The sequence below is a fragment of the Natrix helvetica genome, assembly GCF_964273705.1.
Source record: "Natrix helvetica genome assembly, chromosome: 4".
NCBI classification, from domain to species: Eukaryota; Metazoa; Chordata; class Lepidosauria; order Squamata; family Natricidae; genus Natrix; species Natrix helvetica.
In genome coordinates this window covers 8,767,142-8,783,820 of record NC_138550.1, presented here as the reverse complement: position 1 = coordinate 8,783,820, position 16,679 = coordinate 8,767,142, and the positions used below count along the sequence as shown (strand labels likewise).

Sequence of the window (16,679 nt, the reverse complement as noted above, 5' to 3'; positions counted from 1 at the left end):
ATGTTAACATTTCATCATTGTTTAATTCACAGCTTTTGCAACAGTGATGCTCCTGGCTGTTTCACAAACATATACACAGAAGGCCATACAGAGTTGAATGTATATACTCCGTGTTGTCTTCCTTTAAAGTTTCAGTAGGTTAGTGCAAAACAGGGGAAATGATCAAGAAATCCTTTATAAGGGCCTTGTTCTATATCTCATCACTTTAGGCAAAGGTATTTTATCTGAGACCAATTGCGTTTAAAACCCAATATTCTTTGCTCCTGCATAATTGCTAAGCTAAAGTCAGCATGACCCACACTTTTAGAGGAAGTCCATCCTCACTTCTCCAGGTAAATTGTTCCATAAAAATAACCTTCTAGAACAGGGCTGTCAAACTTGATTTCATTGAGGGCCACATCAGGTTTGTGTTTGACCTCGGGGGACTGTTGTGGATGTGGCCAGGGTGGGCATGGGCAGTGCAACATCATTCGTGTCGGGTGTGCCTGTGGAGGCCAGTGAAAATGGGTTCCTGAGCTCCGTTTCCGGCTGCGATGACTTCCTGCAACCCTCTGCCAGTGAAAACGGCCCTCCCGAGCTCCCTTTTCCCTGGCAGAGGCACCGCGGCCGGTCTTTCGCTGTTTCCAGGTCGGCCCCATGGGCCAGATCTAATCACCCCGCGGGCCAGATCCAACCCACGGCGCCTTGAGTTTGACACCCCTGCTCTAAAACAGCCTTCATGAAACCCAGTTACCATGAACTTCTGAATGGAGTGATGGGGATTTTGGATGATGGGATTCTGAGATTAAAAGAGCTGGCGGTATGCTGGAAGGGCTATCCTTTCTAGTTAATAAATTACAGCTACAGTAACAAAATCAGGAATGTACCTGGACGGTTTTCCTATTAGACAAACAGACTCCTGTCCAAGAGTGGTGTAGATAAGAGCTTTATTAAGCAAGAGCTCAAACTTCCCTATTGAAAGGACAGAGGGATGGCATATTTACAGAGCCTTACCAAAACAGCCTCCTTATAGGTAGCGCGGTCATTGATATCCCACGGGAGACAGTTCAAACGTATATGTCAACAGAAGAACTCTTTAAAATCCAGGCTAAAATCCCAGGAACTTTCCATTGGTCAAAATTTGTTCACGATGCAGAGGCATAAGGCTGCTAAGCTGGATTCCCTCAGTAATATCTCTTATTTTTAGTAATAACTCTTATTTTCCTACAAAGAACTCCCAAATCGGAGAAGGGGATAACAATTCAAAAATGACGCGTCTAATTTAAGCTATTGCCCTGGAGGGAAATATATTTCAGACCATTTTTATAATTGACATCAATCAAGTGGATGTTTCTACTACGAGCTGTGGCGGCGCAGTGATCAGAATGCGGTACTGCAGGCTACTTCTGCTGACTGCAATTTGGCAGTTCAAATCTCACCAGGCTCAAGGTTGACTCAGCCTTCCCTCCTTCCAAGGTGGGTAAAATGAGGACCCAAAATTGTTGGGGGCAATATGCGGACTCTGTAAACCGTTTAGAGAGGGGCTGTAAAGCACTATAAAGCGATATATAAGCCTAAGTGCTATTTCTATTGAGAAAACTTTGCCACAAACTTCTCTACTTTTTCATCTTTAGCTCTGTGGTTGCCACCAGAATTCATGAGGCAGAAAAGAGCTTTATTCCTTCCCATAGTTATTTCTGATCCCAAAATAGAAAAGGTGGGGAAACGAAGAAAGCACCAAGAGCTACAAGCCGTAAACGTTGGCAGAGACCAAAAGGCATACAAAATTTCCACTGCTGAATAGAATTTTCAACAGAAACGCTATGCCATTTTTAGTCTAGAATACATTCAAAAAATAGAGAAGGACGTGAAGTAATGTCCTTCAGAAAAGCATTATAAAGGTCCTAATACTCTTACACACACACACAAAAGAGTATGAAAATTTGCTGCCAAGTTCTACTTTCTGTTTAAGAACTTAGGTGTTTTTTTTCACAAGGTTTTTTTTTCCCCTGTTTTAGACGTGCAAAATAACAAAGTTCAAACTGTCCTTGGAACAAATGCCAAAAACCATACAAATTCTACTTACGGAATGAAACAATAATGCTCAACAGCGTGACATCATCTTAAGCAGTTAACTTACAGAGCCCTAACGATCCATGACTGGATCTTGAAAGCTCTCGCACAATAATATTAAGTAAGAGTTCAGTCCTTTTAAGCAGAAGAGAAGGAATATCTTATTTTCAGGAATTACCGTATTTTTCAGAGTATAAGATGCACCGGAATATAAGATGCACCAAGGTTTTGAAGAGGCAATTTTTTTAAAAAAAAGTTTTTGCACTCTGCAGACCTCCCAAAAATGGCCCGTTTTTCACAAAAACAGGCCTGTTCCCCACCCCCCAAAAAAGCGCATGAATAGCCTTTAGGAGGCTTCCAGAGTCCTCCTGGGGGGCGGGGCCCCCAAAACGCCGCGGTTCATCGCTCAACTCCTGAGGGGAGCAACAGAGCGCTCTGCGCCTTTACAGCCTCCTTGGGTGTTCCTCGCTGCAGAGGCTTCTGCACAGCTCACTTGCCTGCTTTCCAGTGAGAGTCCTCACTTAGTGCCCTGGGTCTTGCTCTATGACCTGGGCTGCACGCCGCCTTAATTCTTGCTGCGCAGGCTTTCTACCCCCACCAGGGGTTTCTTCAGCCTCTAGTGATTGCTGAGGCAGCGTGGAGGAAATTGCGATCGAGTCTGCAGTAAATTGATATTTCCTTACTTTTCTTCAGGATCTCAGGATGACCACAGCCGTCCGTTGATGGACTGAGTCAATAACTGGGTAGTACCTGGTGGCAGGGCATGGCCCAAAGAGCTTATCCGACTCAGTCCAATCATAAGGTCAACCCATCCTGGATACTCCTCCCCCTCACTATGGAGAATCTTGAGCTGGTGAGATTTGAACTGTGGAACTGAAGCTAGCAGTCAGCTGAAGTAGCCTGCAGTACTGCACTCTAACCACTGCGCCACCTCGGCTCTTAATATTTTGATATGAGGGAAGGCACAGCAAGGACGCAAGAAGTCAGGTCATGCAGGCGTTCAAACCAAGAATTTATCAGTATTTAAGGCTGGGGTGGCAAACTATGCCAATTTTATGACCTGTGGACTTCAATTCCCAGAATTCCTGAGCCAGCAAGGTTGGCTCAGGAATTTTGTGAGTTGAAATCCACAGGTCGTACCTGATCACCCTGATTTAGCAGGTAGGAAATTCATTTTCTTTCTAACCGCAGTACAGGTAGTCCTCGACTTAAGACAGTTGGTTTAGTGACAGTTGAAAGTTACAATAGCACTGAAAAAAATGACTTGTGACCATCTTAAACACTTACAAATGTTGTAGAATCTCCATGGTCACGTGATCCAAATCAAAATGCTTGACTCGTATTTATGACAGTGGCCATGTTCCAGGGTCACGTGATCACCTTTTGAGACCTTCCTGACAAGCAAAGTCAACCGGGAAGCCAGATCCACTAAGCTGTGTTGCTAAGTTAACCACTGCGGCAATTCAATTAACAACTGTGGCAAGAAAGGTCGTAAAATGAGGCAAAATTCACTTAACAAATGTCTCGCTTAGCAATGTAAAATTTGGGCTCAAATGTGGTCATAAATAGAGGACTACCTGTATAAATAAATGCCTGGACCATTCCAAACTAATTGAGGGAAAGCTTCAGAATCAGCTTCTTCTTCAATCGGATGAAAGTCCTACCTAAACTGGTTCATGGAAAATGCAAGCAGTTCCAATCTTCACTGTCTTGCGTTATACAAAGCTCCAACAATGGAGCATCACGCAGAGGAAATGCATTATACTTAAAGAGATCAAGGTAGATAAGAAAACACCTTTAGTGCTTGCATTGTTAAGGAGTGGTTTAAAGTTTTTTAAATCATTTATTCTCTGCTACTGCCTAAATACAGAGAGTCCTTGTTCAGAGACCACTTGTTCAGCAAACATTCAACGTCAGGACAGTCCTGAGCAAGGAGACTTATGGTCTTTCCTCATAGTTGCAGTTGTAGCAACACCCTTGCAATCATGTGGTTGCAACTCAGATGCTTGGTAAGTTACAAGGGTCACAGAATCCCATAGTCCCGGGATAGTAATAGCAAAAGCCCTTAGACCAGGGGTGTCCAAACTTGGCAACTTTAAGACTTGTGGACTTCAACTCCACAAGTCTTAAAGTTGCCAAGTTTGGACACCCCTGCCTTAGACTTTATACACTGCTTCGCAGCACTTTACAGCCCTCTCTAAGAGGTTTACAGAGTCAGCATATTGCCCCCAACAATCTGGGTTTTACCGACCTTGAAAGGATGGAAGGCTGAGTCAACCTTGAGCCGGTCAGGATCAAACTCCTGGCAGTGGGCAGAGTTAGTGAAGTACTGAATTGAAGTACAACCACTGTGCCACCATAGACATAGATGGATTTAGAAAATAGATTTACATGATAGATTATAGCTGGAGAGATAACAGAGACAGAGAAAAATAGATTTAGATTGATAGATAAAGGTAGATGATAGGTAACAGATAGATGAGAGAGGGGGGGAGAAGGAGAGGGAGAGGGAGAGGGAGAGGGAGAGGGAATGGATGGATGGATGCAGATGTGGATTCCGACAGGAACTACTGTCGGTTCGCTCATGTGCATGCTTGATATATGCTGCGCGCGCATGCGCAATATAATTAAAATTGTTCTGTGCATGCACAGAACTGAAAAGCAAGATGGCGGCACCAACAGCGGTGGCCGGGGAAGAAGTTCGGGGTGTGGAAGGCCTGGGTCTCTGCCGGTTTCAGTGACCCAGGCCACCAAACCACTACGTGTTTGGCGGAGCCAGTCTGAACCGGTAGGAAGCAACCACTGGATAGATGGATGGATGGATGGATGAAGAGACAGCAATAGCAATAGCACTTAAACTTATATACCGCTTCACAGGTGTTTTACAACCCTCTCTAAGCAGTTTACAGAGTCAGCATATTGCCTCCAACAATCTGGGTCCTTGTTTTATCAGAAGGATGGAAAGCTGAGTCTACCTTAAGCTGATCAAGGTTGAACTGCTGGCGTTCGGCAGAGTTAGCCTGCAATACTACATTCTAAACCCCGTGACACAATGGCTCTTTATAATCCCCATTTGCAACCTTCACTATCAGCTTCTTACAAGCAAAGTCAATGGGAAAGCTTAGCAGGAGGGTGTAAGTCATGATCATGTGACCACAGGATCCTGTGATCAGTTGGGATTTCCGTAAATTTTGATCACGGGACCATGGGGGAGCTGGGGGGGGGGCAAAATTGAGCAAAAAACAGCCTGTTTTTCGCTCATTTCTACCCTTCCCAGTTCCCAGGAGCACTCAATAAGCCTCCTAAAGGCTATGCACGGACATTTTTGTGAAGGGTGCAGGGTTTCGGGAGGCAAGAAAATGCTGTATTCAGTGTATAAGACGCACCCAGATTTTCAGCCTCTTTTTTGAGGGAAAAAGGTACGTCTTATACTCCGAAAAATATGGTAACCCAAAGAGGGGGTGTGGGGGGGAAAATAGCCCACCCGTTTTCCCCCTCTTTTAATTCTTGGCCATCCCTATATGCCCAGGTTCTTGCCAGGGCTGTTTCCATTCAAGGAACCTCTCAGGACTTCGTGAGTACGGCACCTGTTCTCGACTAATCCCTTTTGCCCTCTCTCGTGACGCCTTCGGTTGTAAAGAGAGCGGCTGGAGATGAGAACCACATGAGCCCCGGCAGGAGGGGGAAAAGCAAAAGGGCTTCATTCCAAAGAATGTCTTTAGGAGCCCTCAGGAGAAGCAGGTGATTGGAGAAGGGTGGGTGGCTGGTCTCAGATATGCGGTGAGAACAAATGGAGCAACAGGATACAGAGATGAGAAGGGTGGTGTCAGTGATTTCTGGACCGGTGAAATGTACAGCCCGAGAAACGCCGATGCATCCCAAGAGGCAAGAAAGTATGGTTGTATAGCGTTTGTTTAAAAGGCCAGGGTTCTTCCAAGAACTGGAGAGATAAGAGTAAGGAGGAGTATCTTTTGATCATACATCCCTTCCCACTCTAGGAATGTGACTATCTTCATAAACTTGCTCTCCCTCCTCTAACACGTTTAAACCCGAACTGACTAACCCTAGAATTACAATCTCTGCTAACGTTATTTTCCAGCAATACCATCTTGACATATTTATTGCGCCGAGTGTATCCCTTGTGCCCTGGAAAAGAATTTGAGACCTTACGAAAGAAGCATCGAAAACTGTACGAGCAGAAGCTAATAAAGATAAGTGCTGAGGCTCGAACTGAGCCGAAACATGGCCAGGCTTGCCCCAAAGCATTTGAGGCAAGTGTATGATGGTTCAATATTGTATTTCTTATAGCCATAAACCAGGAGTGTCAAGTTCGATTTCATTGAGGGACGACGCATCAGGGTTGTGTTCAGGGGTGGGCTTCAAAATTTTCAACATCGGGTTCTCTGCCCGGTTGCTGGGTGGCCGTGGCCATGGTCTAGTCCAGTGTTTCTCAAACTTGGTGACTTTAAGTCCTGTGGACTTCAACTCCCAGAATCCCCCAGCCAGCATAGCTGGCTGGGGAATTCTGGGAGTTGAAGTCCACAGGACTTAAAGTCACCAAGTTTGAGAAACACTGGTCTAGTCAGCCACCTGCACCACGGCGGGGGAGTGGCGTTTTCGCCTTCCCCAGGCTCCAGAGGCTTTCCTCAATCCTCTGGGAGGGCAATAACTGCTTCCCACAGGCTCTGGAGGCCCTCCGGAGGCCAGAAAACGGGCTGTAACTTCTGGGAGGCCCATTTTCCCCCTCCCCAAGCCTCCAGCAGGCCCTGCACTTACCTCACATCCAAAACAGGCCGCATGGAGACTTCTAGGAGGAGCGGGGTGGGCGGGGCCAGCCAGGGGTGGGATTTGGATGTTCTCCGAACCAGCCATAACGTTAGCTATGGGTTCTCATGAACCCAGCTGAACCCATAGCAGCCCACCCCTGGTTGTGTTTGACCTCAGGGGGCCAGGACGTGGCCAGCTCGATGACACTCGTATCGGGGGCACCTGTGTTGGTCCAAGTGCTCTGCCAGCGAAAACGGGCTCCTGAGCTCCATTTTTGGCTGTGACGGCTTCCTGCAGCCCTCTGCCAGCGAAGACAGAGCTTGGGAGGGCCACCCACAGCCCTCGCGAGCTCTGTTTTTGGCTGCAAGAGCATCCTGCAACCCTCTGCCAGAGAAAACGGAGCTCGGGATGGCCACCTGTGCCCTCCCAAGCTCCATTTTGCTGGCAGAGGCACCACGTGCCGGTTCTTTGCTGTTTCCAGGGCAGCCCCAAGGACCAGATCTAAGCACCCCGCAGGCTGGATTCAACCCCTGGGCTTTGAGTTTGACACCCCTGCCGTAAATCAATGCTTCTGAGAAGTCCAGAAACAGGACCTGATGGTAACTATCTATCATTATGTCCTAACATCTGATATTGATAACCACGCTACCTCTTATCCTGCAGCAGTATCTATTTATTGATTGTAATAGCCAACACTCCAGAAGATAGGCTTAAGATACAGAAGGATCTTGACAAACTTAAACATTGGGCACTATCTAATAAAATGAAATTCAATGGTGAAAAGAGTAAGGTTCTACATTTAGGCAACAAAAATGGAATGCACAGGTACAGTATAGGTGATACCTTGCTCAGTAGTAGTAACTGTGAAAGGGATCTTGGAGTCCTAGTGGACAACCATTTAAATATGAGCCAGCCATGTGCAGCAGCTGCCAAAAAAGCCAACACAGTCCTAGGCTGCATCAACAGAGGGATAGAATCAAGATCACGTGAAGTGTTGATGCCGCTTTATAATGCCTTGGTAAGGCCATACTTGGAATACTGCATTCAGTTTGGTCACCACGATGAAGAAAAGATGTGGAGACTCTAGAAAGAGTGCAGAGAAGAGCAACAAAGATGATTAGGGGACTGGAGGCTAAAAGATATGAAGAACGGTTGCAGGAACTGGGTATGTTTAGCTTAAGAGAAAGAGTGCAGAGAAGAGCAACAAAGAGGATTAGGGGACTGGAGACTAAAACATATGAAGAACGGTTGCAGGAACTGGGTATGTCTAGTTTAATGAAAAGAAGGACTAGGGGAGACATGATAGTAGTCTTCCAATATCTCAGGGGCTGCCACAAAGAAGAGGGAGTCAAACTATTCTCCAAGGCACCTGAGGGCAGGACAAGAAGCAATGGGTGGAAACTCAAGGAGAGAAGCAACTTAGAACTGAGGAGAAATTTCCTGACAGTTAGAACAATTAATCAGTGGAACAGAAATTGCCTCCAGAAGTTGTGAATGCCCCAACACTGGAAGTCTTTAAGAAGATGTTGGATAGCCATTTGTCTGAAACGGTATAGGGTTTCCTGCCTAGGCAGGGGGTTGGACTAGAAGACCTCCAAGGTCCCTTCCAACTCTACTATTGTATTGTATTGTAAAATTGATATGAATATGTTAAAGTGAAATTGATTAGAATAAGAAGGCCTAGAAGAAGAACAGAAGCCAATGACCTTCTTAATAAAGTTAGGACAACTGATGGTTTTAGAATTTTGCAATCCGATAAACATTTAGGGTCCTTGGTGCTCTCTGAGCTTGCTTGTTTTCTTGCAGACGTCTCATTACTCAAACTAAGTAACATCAACAGTGCTAGCAAGAACTGGGAGCAAATCCCACTCCTTCCTAGCGCTGATGATGTTACCTAGTTTGGGTAATGAAACGTCTGCGAGAAGACAAGCAAGCTCAGAGAGCACCAAGGACCCCACATGACAACCCTGAACTACAAACAAACATTTTCATGGGAACTATAAAAACGTTGCAGCATATACGGAGTGTGATGATTCTGAATTATTTTAAGTACTTTCTATACTGTTCACTGATTAGTACAGTTGACTCACACCCCAGTGGGAGATATATTACATAAACATAAAAGGAAAACAGGCCTCCAAAGAACACTAGCATTTACTTTATTCATTAGCCCTTGGGCCATATCAAAGTGCAAAGTTCCAGAAACAAAGTATTTGCTAACATTTGATAAAAGCAATTTAAAATGCAATTTGATAAAATGCAATTTAAAATGAAATCGGAATAAGATACGATTTAAAATGAAATTGGAATAAAGTACAGTTTAAAATGAAACTGAAATAAAACACATTGATTTAAGATACAGATAAAATATGATAAAAGCATATTTCGGGGCCACCCCTAAAATCTACCCCAATCAGTCCCACATATGCAGATCTCAACTGAACCATTTTGCTTAAGTACTCTGCTGTACTGTGCTTAAATGTTATTTTCAGATTCTGGACGCATGTAAGGTACCGCATTTTTCGGAGTATAAGACACACCTTTTTCCCTCAAAAAGAGGTTGAAAATATGGGTGCATCTTATACACTGAATACAGCATTTTTTTGCCTCCTGAAACCCCACCCCTTCACCAAAATAGCTGTGCCGAGCTTGGGGGAGGCTTTCAGAGAGCTCCTGGGGGCTGGGGAGGGCAGAAATGAGCAAAAAATAGGCCGTTTTTTGCTCACTTTTGCCTCCCCTCAGCCCCCAAGAGCACTCTATAAGCTTCCCAATGCCCTTTTTTTGACAAAAAAAAAGGCCAGCTTTTGCCAAAAACAAGTTGTTTTTTGCTCGTCCCCCCCCCCAAACACTCTACAAGCCTCCTAAGGGCTATTCATGCCCTTTAAAAAAAAAACCCGGCCTATTTTGGCAAAAATGGGTAGGTTTGCAGAGTGCAAAAACTTTTTTTTTATTTGCCTTTTCAAAACCTTGGTGCATCTTATATTCCGGTGCATCTTATACTCTGAAAAATACACTAAGTTGTTTCAATATGGGAATCCCAATGGGTCATTTGTTTGTATATAGTCCGAAGTACCTGTCTCTCACCCTCTGATACAAACAACAACCAAATAAGAAAAATTTGGGGCGCTTAGCAATGTACAGCTATGTAAATATTACTATGAGAATAGCTGGAAACCTGAACCCGGCTCACACTTTGGCCAAAAAATATGCTGGGGGGGGGGGGAGAGAATAACAATGGAATTCTTATATATGTATACTGTTAAAAGGAGGACATAGGTGAAGCTATTAATATGAAAGATGTTTATTAGAATGCAATTATTAATATCAACAATATTAGTAAAGCTTGTTTGGATGCTGAAATACACCATACAAACTAAGGGAAGAGAGTGGAAAGGAGGAAGGGAGAGAAGAGGAGGAAGGGATGAGATAGGAAGGGAGAGAAAGTGTAGGAGAGAGAGAAGGAGTGGGAAGAGGAGAGAGGAGAAGGAGAGAGGATGGGGAAGTAGAGAAGAGAGGGATGGTAGAGGGAAGAAAGGAGGTAGGGAAGAGGAGAGAGAGAGAGAAGATAGAGCGGAGATGAAATAAGGTATAATATGGTGTATGGAAAACAGAATAGCAAATGACAGTTGTGGTGGATTGATGGTAAGAGGAATCGATATAATATTGGATAATATAAAATAGTGATCGTTAAGATGTAATGGTATACTTGAGGTTATATGTATGAAAATGAAAATTAAAAAAACGTTTTCAATTTTTTTTAGAAAAAAGCAACAATCAAATAGGATGTGAGCCAGGTCTTCCCAAAAAACAAGGTGGCTGAACACCCATCCAAGCTGTTACCAGCCAGAGCACAGAACAGCAAAATAAGAAGCAGTGCAAGATCGGATATTGTGGAGAGGCCTGGCCCACAGAATCGCCAAGAATCAGACACGACTGGATGGATAACATCGTCACTATGTCATCAGACAATTCTGTTTGTTTGTAAAGGATGTAAAAACACCTACCTGCTCTTCCTTTCAATAAGAATAGCTATGTAGGACGCCGGTAGAGCAGCCCCGAAACCAGGACACCAAAAATAGAATTTTCCCAGTATTCGCCTAAAACAATTAAAGGTAGGATTTGTTACATTCATTGTGGCAGGGAAAAAGAGGTCCTATTTTCTTTAATAAATAAACAAACATCCGCAGGCGGCAAATGCTTTGGGTCAAGGGTTCCCGTGAGCAGAACTATCCTCAGCAGATGCTCCTACTAAAGCAAGAAGAGGATGTGATTTTCAGATTCCTCCTTTCCTTGGCCAGTCGCTTGTGTCTCCCAAAACTGTCCGCAGAGGATTAGGTTAGGAAACAAGGTGGGAGGCTTTCTTCCTCCTCTTTGGTCCATCAGGAGTGCCGTTCGCAACACTTCAAAGAACCTCATGACATTCATAGTTCTAACACCTCCAGCAGGAACTTCAATTTTGTTGCCTTATATTTCAAAGGTTTGCCTTAATACAAAGGACTGTGAGCATAGGTCATATTTATTACCACAGGGGAAAAAACTCTTAAGCTGACCAAACGTTTATATTTGCATTCAATGAAATTAAAGGTAAAGGTTCCCCTCGTACGTATGTGCTAGTCATTCCTGACTCTAGGAGGCAGTGCTCATCTCCGTTTCAAAGCCAAAGAGCCAGCGCTGTCCGAAGACGTCTCCGTGGTCATGTGGCCAGCATGACTCAATGCTGAAGGCACATGGAACGCTGTTCCCTTCCCGCCAAAGGTGGTCGCTATTTTTCTACTTGCATGTTTACGTGCTTTTGAACTGCTAGGTTGGCAGAAGCTGGGACAAATCATCGGAGCTCACTCCATTACGCAGCACTAGGGATTCGAACTGTCGACCTTTCTGATCGACAAGCTCAGCGTCTTAGCCACTGAGCCACCACATCCCTTATTTATTTATTTACTTATTTATTTACACTATTTATTAAAATGTAGGTACCCCTGTTCAGGATGACATTTCCAAAACAGGGCAACAATCAATATAAAGAACTGTACATAAAAATGCAACAACTATTCTGTAAAAATAAGAAAATTGCTATAATTGTTTTTTATAAGGCAGTCAGTAAGTACAGGTAGTCCTTGACTTACAACGACCCATTTAGTGACCGTTCAAAGTTACAACATCACTGAAAAAAGTGACATACGACCATTTTTCACACTTATAATCATTGCAGCATCCCCATGGTCATGTGATCAAAATTCAGATGCTTGGCTGCTGGCTCATATTTATGACGGTTGCAGGGTTTGGCAACCTCCTCACAAGCAAAGTCAATGGAGAAGCCAGATTCACTTAACAACCGTGTCACTAACTGAATAACTGCAGTGATTCACTTAAGAATTGGGGAAAGAAAGGTCGTAAGATGGGGCAGAATTCACTTAACAACTATGACTAGAAAGGTCGTAAAATGGGAGAAAACTCAGATGTTTCACTTAACAACAGAAATTTTGGGCTCAATTATGGTTGTAAGCTGAGGACTACCTGTAGTAAAGGCCTGGGTGTGATGGAAGATGAAACCAGGTTATTTCACCATCTACTGATTCAGTCAAAAAACGTTTAATCAAATCACCTTAAAATGCAGAAAAACATAATGTAAAGACTTCCATTTGCTGTAAGGAAGGATGTTGATTGCAGAATTTCAGGAAGCAGCTTGTTCAAATAATAATCAAGTTTTCGTTTCCGGAGAATTGCAGCAATCTGAAAGAGATCGGTGCATCAGTTCAAACTATTTGTTTAAATGTTACATGTTTACCCTTTCAAATCCTATTTACAAATGAGAAAAATAAAACTGTAAATGACATTGACATAAAACCTGTCCCAAGATTAACTTGCCCCATTAGGGGATATATTTCATACCTGAGACAGATTCCGCACGTACGTTTTTTTTAAAAAATACTGCTTCAGCAAGAAAGCAAATCAAATTTTCCAACAGCAGTAATTGAAGTCAATGAATCAGAAACATGACTTGGTCAGCCAGTATTAGAATTAATGTTATGGTTCCTCTCGTGCCTCCATTTCTGCTATTCCCCTATTCTTTTATGCCTCTCCTTGAATTGCAAGACCCGTCTGTGGGGAAAAACCAGGCTTCAAGAATTTGTCGTGGCCCACCAGCGGCCAGCAGAGCTAGCAGCAGATTCGGACAGTGAGGCGGTTGGGGAGGAACATGGGCCAGTCCTGGAGTCTGGGGAAGGCTCCGATGGGGCTCTGTGTCGGAGGCAGAGAGGGGGCCAGAGCCGTCTACCAATTATCAGCTGCCTTCAGAGTCAGACATCAGTGAGGCAGACGAACAGCTGGAGCCTGTTCCCAGTGTGCGCATGCAGAGTTGCCAGACGAAGGGAACAGCTAAAGCACAGGGGTTGACTTGGGAGTAAGGCCACAGGTGGACAGTGAATGACCCCTCCCAGAGGAAATAAAAGAGGAGCAAAAGGGGAGTGGAGTTTGCAGGAGACAATTAGTTCGTTTAATTGGTTCATGACTCTCTGAGGCTCCTTGCCAAGTTCTGCAGATATCGGCCTGTTAGCTCTCTAAGCCAGATAAGGTCTGTGACTGTAAATCCTCCCTGGAAAGACTTTGTTGGATGTGAAAGGCTGTTGGTACTTACCTGATACGCCTCTTCTCATAGTGGGGGAGAAGTATCCAGGATGGGTTGACCTTGTCCTCTCATTGATTGGGCTGAGTCAGATAAGCTCTTTGGGCCACGCCCTGGTCACCAGGTACCACCCAGTTATCGGCGAAGAACCTTATCCGACTCGCTGTGTCATCCACTCTAGACTTTATTTTTAGTTTCAAACCTTTATTATTATTCCTTCAACAGAACAGCTCAACCATCAAACATAACACTCATGTTACATAACCCTATCAGGGAGGGGCTGGATACTCCTCCCCCACTATGAGAAGAGGCGTATCAGGTAAGTACCAACGCCCTTTCTCGATAGTGAGGAGAGGAGTATGGGACGTACCAAAGCTTACAAGTGTCTAGGGAGGGTTAGCCATGTTAAGAGCTCGCACAACCTTATGCCCGGTGAGGCGTCACCTCCACCCTGTGCACAGCCTGCAACACCCTACGCCCGAATGAAGCCTCTGCAGAGGCAAAGGAGTCCAGTTTGTAGTTCCTCACGAATGGTGAGGGGGAAGACCACATAGCTGCCCTACAGATCTCAGTCAATGAAACTTGAGGTGGCCGCACTTCATGTGGAATGCGCTGTAATAGAGCTTGGTGTTTGCAGACCCCGTGCTTGGTAGGCGGTAGCAATACAGGTTCGTAGCCACCTGCCTATGGTGGTGGATGTCACCTTGTTCCCCAGGGATCCCGGCTGGAAAGAGACAAACAGGGCTTCAGACTTCCTGTTCGGCCGGGTTTTTCTGAGGTAAATCCTCAGAACCCTCCTTACGTCTAAGGTGTGCCACTTCCTCTCTAACGGGTGAGAGGGATCCGGGCAGAAATTGGGCAATATCAATTCCTGCGAGCGATGGAAGCAGGAGCACACCTTAGGGATGAAGGAGGGGTCCAACCTTAGTACCACCCTGTCCTGGTGGAACACGCAGAGATCCTCCCTGGCCGACAGATCCTGTAGTTCGGATATCCGCCTGGCTGAGGTGATGGCCACCAGAAAGGCCACTTTAAGAGTCAAAAACTTAAGAGACACAGTTCACAAGGGTTCGAAAGGAGGGCTTGTCAGAGCGTCCAACACCTTATGCAAGTCCCAGGAAGGGTACCTGTGTACCGTAGGTGGCTTAAGATTGGATGCCCCCTTGAGGAATCGCCTGACCATGGGGTGGTGAGTCAAGGTCTGAGACCTACCGCACAGAAGTACCGATGAGATGCCGCTTGATCATGTCTAGGAAAGACTTGGGTGTGGGCACAGTGTCTGCCTCAATGGCCTGCTTCTCGAAAATGTTTTCGGCTGAAAACCCCTGGGGTTGTACCAGGGCTTCTGTTGGCCTGTTGCCAAGCTTGGCAGATGTCTTGGCCTTGAACAGAAGGGATATGTACAAAGAGGGCTGGAAGAATCTGGAGAAGGTAGGTTTGGGAGGAGGCATGCCTTCCTCCTGAGAGAGTCTATCCTCTCTGATTTCGCCCTCTTCGGAATCCGAATCGCTGTTCCCCTGGGAAGAGGCAGATGATTCTGGAAAATCTTCCTCCTGAGTCTCTAGCCCTTCCGAGACCCTAGGCACGGGGGCTGCCTGGGTCTGCATCTGTGGCTGCTGAAAGGTTGCTGCCATGCACTGCTGGAAGGCCCACATCATCATAGCCTAGAAGTTGGGCATCCCTGATGTGGGTGGTATTCCCCCCTCCCTGTGCCAGCAGGTGTAGACGGGAAGGGCTGTGGTGAGGGTCCCGCTGCTGTGAGGCATGGGGGTGATTGCCATCCCTGTGCAGCCCCCCAGATGCCCGAAGTATCAAAGGGAATCCTCACCTGGGAGGGAGGGGTTCCCCCATCTGCAATCCTGCCACGAGAAAGAATCCCTGGAAATCCTTCCCCAGGTTCCTGGCCAGGGGTAGCCCTCTTGCTGCTGGCCTTGTGGCAAATGCGCTCCAAGGCTCGGTACTCTGCCTTTCGTATTTGGAGCCAGGCTTTGGGGGTTTGGAGCTGCAGCCTGCCTCTTTGGCCCCCTTGGAGGAGACGTACTTTCTCTTTGCCTCTGCCTTGCCTCCTCTTCTTCCCTTAGCAGCCTCTTTAGCAGTCTCTGACCTGTTTAGCTGCTGCTCCTGTGGGGCTGCTAACTGCTGGGATAGAGTCTTGAGTCTTGCCGGTATCCTCTGTGCTGCTGGGTGCCGCCATCTTGGATCACATGGTTCCAAAATGGTCTCCGGCTCCAAATTCAAAAAGTTACTCTCCCTGGGAACACGTGGAAGCGGCTTGTTCCTTTGGGGCTGCCACGCGGCTTCCACTGCCGCTAGAGAGCTCTCTCTCTCTCGCTTCCTCCGCTCTCTTCCGAGCTTTGCGAGCTACTGCAGGCCGCTATCTCTCTCCGGCACTCGCAGGCAGGCGCGGGCGCTCCGCTGTATTTAAAAATGCCGTGGTCCGCCGCTCAACCCCCTCCGGCACCAGCTAAGCCTCTCTGACGTGACTGCCTCCCCAGGGCTTCCAGGGAAGCGTCCCCTCGCCCGCAGTCTCGATTAGTGTCCAAGTCTCTCTTTATGACCTGGGCTGCACATTGCCCTGTAGGGCTTGCTGCGCGTGCTCTCTCTCTCTCTCTTCCCGGCCAGGGAGGCAGCAAATGCAATACAGTTAACAATGAGTTCAATCCTTTTTAAAAAAAATTTCCAGGAGCTTGGGATGATCACAACTGCCTGTTGAGGGGCTGAGTCGATAACTGGATGGTACCTGGTGACCAGGGCGTGGCCCAAAGAGCTTATCTGACCCAGCCCAATCAATGAGAGGACAAGGTCAACCCATCCTGGATACTCCTCCCCTCACTATGGAGAACGAGCAGAATTCACGGTAAATTAATAAAAGGGTTTTTTGTCAGGACAAGGAGTTTGCTTCATGCTCTTGGGAAGCCTCGGTCAGAACAGAATCATTCGTTTATCCAAACCAGTCAGGATCTCCAGAAAATACAAATGTAGGGTGCAAACCATTTCAAATTCCTATGCAAACTGGGGATTGTACTTGGAACCCGGTTTGTATTAAAAATGGGCTGGTTCTGATCACCTTTTAACATGCCTCATGTTCAAAATAGCATTGTTTAAACCTCACAATTTCCAAAATGTGTGGAGCTTCTGCACACTTCAAAGGGGCCTTTTGAACATAGAATGGCTCAAATGCTAAGCTTTTAGAGAGCCCTACTTTTTCTCTTTACATTTTCATACAAAGGAAATTTGT

At 45.8% G+C, this 16,679-nt stretch overlaps 1 protein-coding gene across 1 annotated transcript in view; it reads right to left on the bottom strand.

Annotated features, from left to right (window-relative positions):
* Positions 1–16,679, bottom strand: part of TMEM135 (transmembrane protein 135) — a 172,329-nt gene that overhangs the window by 144,708 nt on the left and 10,942 nt on the right. Inside the window, exons 2-3 of the mRNA XM_081950357.1 lie at positions 12,422–12,549; positions 10,824–10,916 (exon numbers count right to left, since the gene is read on the bottom strand). Of these exons, the coding sequence (XP_081806483.1) occupies positions 10,824–10,916; positions 12,422–12,549 (221 nt within the window). The remainder of the gene's footprint in view (positions 1–10,823; positions 10,917–12,421; positions 12,550–16,679) is intronic.